At 35.3% G+C, this 7,127-nt stretch overlaps 1 protein-coding gene and 1 non-coding gene across 2 annotated transcripts; both read right to left on the bottom strand.

Moving 5' to 3' along the window:
• Positions 1-1,568: 1,568 nt before the first annotated feature.
• On the bottom strand, positions 1,569-6,289 carry LOC112818408 (F-BAR and double SH3 domains protein 2-like; the record flags this gene model as incomplete). The annotated part of the gene is made up of 3 exons (XM_025865513.2): positions 1,569-1,727; positions 2,592-2,646; positions 6,156-6,289. Coding segments are annotated over 3 exons (333 nt in total), but the record flags the coding sequence as incomplete, so codon positions are not given.
• Positions 6,290-6,614: 325 nt separating this feature from the next.
• LOC112818409 (U6 spliceosomal RNA) lies at positions 6,615-6,720 on the bottom strand. The gene has a single exon (XR_003206575.1). It is a non-coding gene; the product is annotated as a U6 spliceosomal RNA (small nuclear RNA).
• Positions 6,721-7,127: the final 407 nt, after the last annotated feature.

Raw genomic sequence — 7,127 nt, 5'->3', positions numbered from 1 at the left:
ATCTGCATTACGATTTCAAAGCAAGTTCAAAGATATATAATCTGACAGCTGGCCAGGCCCATTAACTTCCTCTTTGTTTTGGGCAGAAGGTACACCCCCAAAATAATACTGTACCTTTCCCAGTTTATCAAAGGTTTTAAGAAAGAGGTCTTTTTGGCTGTGGATTCAATTTAAAAAACAAAGATTTTATTTTGCTGCTGCTTCAACTAATATGTTCATTTTAAAGTATTTAAAGGGGAAATTATAGTTAACAGCTTTGATTTAATAGTGGACAGTATACAGGGAATCACAACTTTAAGTGCAAACTGTATTGAATATCTTCTTCAATGAATGGGTTGTCTAAGATTGACTATACATAAATATTTCCCCAGAGAAAGCATGTTATAATGGGAGGTCAAGTCTCTTGTTAGTTCTTGTAAATCTGAAGCGCTATGTAATACCTAATAAGATACTAAAATGCCTAAACCTCTAGGTCCACCATTTCATGAGGAAACGTATACAGAGCTCTCATCTGGGATGTCAAAACAATCCCTTGTCTCTCTTACTGCCTATGTTCTAACCAGAATTCAGAACAGGATAGAAGCTAGAAAAGGAGAGTTCAGGCAATGAACAAAGAGGAAAGAAAAAATTTTGCAACTGGATACTTCTTAGCCCACTTTGACTCTTTCTATCACTCCTGTTTTTCTCTGAAGCTACCAGGTAACGTCCTGTCCACTTTAGAGGAAAGAACTTATAGTTTCCAGACAGAGTTTATCTCTTTCCAGAGCCACTGTAGAAAAAAAAGAGCACCCACTCCTGTTACATCCCCATTCTCAAAGCTTATGATTTGCAAAGCAAGCAATTCAATTAATGTGTTTTGACAGTCACTAAGAACAATATATTTGAAAAAGACGGTTGAAAATATAAGAGAAAGAATAATCAAATGTTTGGGTCCTTAAGAAGATAGGAGAAAATGAGATACACTCTATGTAGAAATTGTATACCAGCAACAGGGGTCTGGCAGTAGATTAAAAAGGTTTTCTTCTCCACCCCCTTTCTTTTACTTCAGTGAAAGGTAAAAAAAACAAACAAACCATATATATGTATAAACAGGGAAAGACCAAATTGAGTTTGAGTACACAAGAAAGTGTAATACAAATCTATCTACATTTCAGAGTAGATACCTAGGGTAGAGACATTTTCATATAAGTACTAGACATTTTCTCTTCTTCTCATGGGTACTTCAAAATCATAAAACATTAACATACAAGTTTACCTATTAATTAAAGATAAAATTACAAATTTTAAAAAATCTAAGCTTTAAAAAATCATCTTATTTTTATCATATATTACTAACCATTATACAGTAAATATCTGCCACTGCTAGAAACTAATACAGTTAGTCTCTTTACTGTGATTTGGCTTTAAATACTTTCTTACATTAAAAATTAATTCAGAATTACCAAAAAGAGAGGGTACCCAAACAATATCAAGTATAGTTCAACGAACTGCAAAGAAGCCTGGCTGCTATTCTACTGACTCAATCCTATCTACCTCAACTCATGAGTTGTTTTTGTCTTTAATGAAACAAATAATCACAGATATTAAGGCTGTATTACCTTCATAATGTTAACTAAATCTGTTTGATAGTAGCGATCCTGGTGTGCATTTGCTGCTGCTAATGTAAGAAGATAATCATTTCTTGCGTGGGTAGCTTTAGAATTACATTCAGATCGCCGGGCTTTTAACTAAAACACAGTAAAAGAGGAAAAAAAAATCAATGCAAACTGACATTGCACTGTAAGATATATGAGGCTACCATTCTTAGCTGGCAATTAATGGCTCCCCAATAAGACTAAAGGTAACCAGGTAGAGAAATATTCATCTGTACATAAAACTATTCAACACTATGAGGAATTAAATAAACAATGATTATAACTGTTACACGTGGTGAGAGTGTTTTCACATGTTTGTTATTTACACTTAACAAATTTCCAAAGCTTTTCAAAATACTTCGAAGTATTCTGCTCATTTTATTCAGATGGGAAAATAAAGGTTCCCAAATTAAGTTAAGTACGTTCTCTTCAAAGACATGGGTAAATCTGTTGGAGTTAGAAAATCTTTTTAAAAAAATCAGCATTCCTCATGTGCCAAAAGAACGGTGTGCTAGTTGGGATCCTGGCAGCCAAAGGCAGGTCACTAAACTTACTTAGATATTCTACAGCTCAAGTGTCTGACAGGAAAAATCTCACTTGGATCTGGCCCAGGGTATCTGCTCAAGGGTGTAAATCTGAATGAAATAGATTTGTAGATTTCCTAAAGCCCGTGGACCAAGTCTCTTGGACTAGGAGTTATAGATAACAGGCTACCTAAGCAGATAAGGTATAGAAACCTATCTCTGAAGCAATGTTGAGAAGCAAGCAGTGTCCAAAGTGCTGACATCTAGGCGGAAAACTCCCATGAACTGGGAAGGAAACTTCTTCCCAAAATTACTGACTTTAAAATGCTTCTCTAAATTAGGTGGAAATAATTGGCTTAAACCCTCAAAAAACCCAATTCTTTTTTAATAAGAAAGGTTTCTCAATTGTGAAATACAGTTTTCAAAAACTCACCTTTACGCTTGCTTTCTGTAAACTGATTCTTGATTGAAAAAGACTAAGTTTAGATCTATAATAAAACAGAAAATACAGCATGTTTTATACAATTATCAAATTATATCATATTAAATGTTTAAGTATTATAATTCCATATTTTTAAAACAGTGACGCTTTTCCACAATGCTATTCCAAAAGAGAACTAAAAAATGGAAGGCCAGGAGCAATGATTATTTTCCTTTATTTTACTACAGGAAGAATATTGTAATGCAACAGGAAATATTGGGATATTTAATAAAAATATCCTGAATGACAAAAATACAACTTGACAAATATATTGCTATCTGCTAATAAACAAGAGTCATCAAACTATAGGTTATTCCCAGTATCATACAATTACACACACTTTAGTTCCTATAAGAAAGCTTAAAGAAACCCAGGGAGATAACCAATCTATGGAGGCAAAAGTTAGCAGGTTTTCAGGGCTGTGTACAATAGGCTGTAACAACACCTGCAATGCAACTACAGTATGATATTACCACAGGCTCTTCAAAGTCCTTAATTCCATTATTTCTCCCATTAAACGTCCTTCTTGTTTGGGTGCCGGCCTGTGTGCTCCCTCCACTCTTAACACATTATTTGGAACACAGTGAGAAAGTCCCTGGGCTCTCTGCCCTATATGATTTTGTTCAATTTAATTTTCTCCCATTCTGCTGTCCTTATTTTCCTCAATCCCTTTCAGTTTGGGAAGGAAACATAATCTAACAATCAATAGTAAAAATATGCTGGTTTTACCCAAACAGCTAGAGATAACCAGAAGGAGAAAGTCAAAAGACGAACAGTAAGGAATAACAACACTCCCACGACCAGTGATTTTTGAAGCTGCAATGTTTGTCTTGACTGCAGTGTCATGGTGATTACCATGGGAGAATTCAGTGCATGTGCCGGAAGCTACGCCATAATACCAAGTAAAGTTGCAGACCCCTTGGGAATGAAAGGTGGAGCAAACCAGTCTCTGCACAGCAAATGTGAGGAGGATAGCAAAAGCAGCCTATCATCTTTCTAACAAAAGAGAAACATTCAGGGATGTACATGTATGCATCCTAACTACTTCTCCACTGTTAAAAAAAAATTGGGTCCAAAATACTCCTGTTATTTTCTACCTTACCATATTTGAATTTCCTGGGGTTTTGTCTGTTTTTATTAATCAGAAAAGGCCACAAACTTTAAAATTTGAGAGAGCCTGTTCAAATTTAAAAAGATTGTTTGGGGGTATTCTCAATTCTCCTTTTTCTTGCAGTCATTATCCAAATAGTCTGAGTTGCACCTGGATTTTCCAATATAAGGTTTTAAGTTTCTGGTTTCTGTTTCATTTGCTCATCCTCATATAATTCTTGTGTGGTACTTAAGGTATTAGTAACAGATAAAATAATACAGTTCCTATGCTCAAAGATTATGATCTAAAACAAGTAAGATATATACAAATTGTGAATTGTACTGCACACTCCTCCTCATCATCTACCTCCAAATGTTAACGCTCCTTGGGGGTCCCAAACTCAATTTCTCATCTTATATATGATTTCATCCCTATAATTATCATCTGATAGGCAATCAACCCCCAAAGCAAGATCTTCAGGCCCAAATTCTCATCTGAGAGTTAGACACATGACTCCCTACCAAATTTATTCACTTCAATGTCCCACAGGCTCTTCAGAACCTACATATCCAAAATGGAACCCATCCTTCCTTTCAAATGATATCCCTCTTCCTTTTTACGCTCTCTTACTATGCATATCTGTCTATCAAATCATCTATCAAAACTACACACAGTCCAGTCTTTACTTACCCTTCCTGAGCTTCCTTCTCATGTCCTTCAAGACTCTGTCCAAACATCACTTCTTCTATAAAGGTTTCCTTTCTCATTAGGCAAAATTAATTTATTTTCTATGCTTACAAAGCAGTGTTTTCATACAACTACAGTAAACATATTAGTTAACTACGTGAGGGACTTTAGGCACTTAATTTCAGTTTACTGTGAATAAACAATCATAAAGTTACTTTTAAACACATTTGCCTTTAATTCTAGGCTTTAAATTTCTTGAAGATGCAAAGCTTATCTTACTCATCTCTGTACTCACAGTACCCAATATAAAGTAATTATTCAACAAACATTTAGAGAGTGAATGAAGATAAAGTGGCATTTCTTACTCTGCAGTTGAATGAATTTTCCAGAAAAGCTACACACTGAAATAAAATGTCTAATTTGCTGTAACCCCTTTGAATCTGGGCCATATTAGAAGGCAGTGTTTTGCGATGATCATCTGTGAATCAGACCCTGTCAAATCCATACTTCTTTGGAACAGCCTTGGAACTGTCCTCATTCTCACTCTGTGTGCCTTGGCTAACACAGGTATTTATATATATGCTCTTAACAGATCTGTCAACTCTCTGTTCTAGAATCCCTGAAAGTTTTAAAAAACAAATTCCCCTAAAAACCATCATGACAGGAAATTCCTATTGGAGATCACCTAATCTAAAATCTTCAGGTCTTATTGGAAAGATGGGTTCACTGACTCTATGAAAGTATGGGAAATATTTGTATGTCCACAAAAATAAAATAATAAAGACAATAAACTAAATTAGGGAAATATTAAGTATGTTTTCCAGTAATGTTAAGTATTTTAGGAGTATTCATCTACCAGTCCTTGGTACTAAATAAACTTTGTAGGAAACCCTAAATTTTGCTTAACTTCCTATAGATAAAAACATATTAGAAAGAACCCCCCCCCAACTGGTTGTTAGTCTGTACAAGTGTTCATAACCTTTCTGATTTCATGACTAGGAGTTCAGAGTCAGTTTTCTAACAGACCTCTTCAGAGTCTCAATCTATGGCACAGGTTTATTTTTTCTCAAAAACTTCTTATCTTTCCTCAACTTGTCATAGCAAAAATCTGTACTGCTCACTTTATATCTCTTTTTATTACCAATTGTCAGTTCCTTCTTTTCCTAATTATTCTCAAAATAAAGGGTTTATGATTCACATATATGAAAAGTAAAATTCACACAGTTGCTAAAGCATACATTTAAAAGGTATATATATTAGAATTTTACACAAGAGAGAAACTGTGCCTGGGGCAGGATTTCTATACTGAGGTCAGGGCTCTTATTTATTTGAGATGTCCAAGGTGCTTTCAGTGGCATGCTGAGGGTCAGGGATTTCCAATAACAACTGATTTAGAGTCTAACATGAAAAAAATGAGGCTCGTAAACCCAGATACTCAGACACCATAGCAACTTCAACCAGCTTTTGCTAAGCTTTCAATACAGTGTTCATTTGTCCTTTTTCCTTTTCAAAATTCAATTTAATGTGAAAACTGATCGAATATTCTCATTTTGCTGTATTAATTTAAATGAGATCAGCCAATACAAAAGAAAAATTTGAAAGTATGTAACATTTATAGGTCAGATGAAACCAACATAACCTAAGAATGAGTCTATGCCCTATATTAACAGAAAACAAAGTACTGGCAAAAATAACATCTATTTGCATAATTACTTTTTCAGAAATGCTAAAACACATACTTTGCTTCGATGTCAGCTTTCTCTCGTACTGCATGAGCCATCTGTTCAGTCTCAAAGTACTTCTTTTTGCCTTTAGCTAAATCTTTCACGGTCTCTTGTAATTCAGTTTGGATCTTTGTCAACTGGTCCACACACTGTAAAATACAAAGTCCAATTATTATGATATTAGTTTTCAGGCTTACCGAAAATGAATTTGTCCTAAGGACTATGCACTATGCCCTCAGGATGGAAACCCAGGAGAAAAATCAGCACTTTTAGTCTCCTTCAAATTGCAAATTAAAATCCAGTGAACAGCTGGTACTCCCATCTCAAGAAACGTATTGAATACTGTCCCAGTTTGCTTAACAACTCTGCTTTGAGAAATAACCTCAGTACTGCTAAAGACTGACATTAAGGTAAGGATGAGAAGAGCAACAATGAAAATGCTTTTATTTTTGGAGATATCATGGCACTAAAGGCAAAAGAATAAAGCAATTCTGTATTTCTTCATACTCTTTGGGCAGGGGCCGTGCTAATCTTCTCTATAACATTCCAATTTTAGTATATGTGCTGCCAAAGCGAGCACTCTTCAAAATCTTAATGAAGTCTCTACATGTCTGGGGAACTGATGGTGCAAAGGGTACTGAAGAATCCTGCTCTGGGAAAGAAGGAGTGTAATCTGACAAATCCGGCCTAAGTCCAAGATGAAGGAGAGAAGCAAGAAACCTGGGTACCACGTAACAATTACTACTCAAAATTACCGCCAACTCAATTCTTTGGATACATATACACATTCTGGGAGAAGGGACAGACGTAATTAACTTAAAGAAATGTTTAATCAATAAATTCTTACAACACATTGGGGCCAAAGTAACATTGCTTTGGAACTCTTCTGGATAACCAAAGGGGAAACACTTTCCCCAGTTTGCAACAAACCACTGCAAAGTTTCACCAACCTGAGGCCAACTCAGGGAAGCCTTCACTGAAAAACTT

The sequence above is a fragment of the Callorhinus ursinus genome, unplaced genomic scaffold (genome assembly GCF_003265705.2).
Source record: "Callorhinus ursinus isolate GAN/ISIS: 27379988/994484 unplaced genomic scaffold, GSC_fseal_2.0 scaffold341, whole genome shotgun sequence".
Taxonomy (NCBI): domain Eukaryota; kingdom Metazoa; phylum Chordata; class Mammalia; order Carnivora; family Otariidae; genus Callorhinus; species Callorhinus ursinus.
Note: the sequence above shows the minus strand (reverse complement) of the source record. Positions and strands in the feature narration are given on the sequence as shown.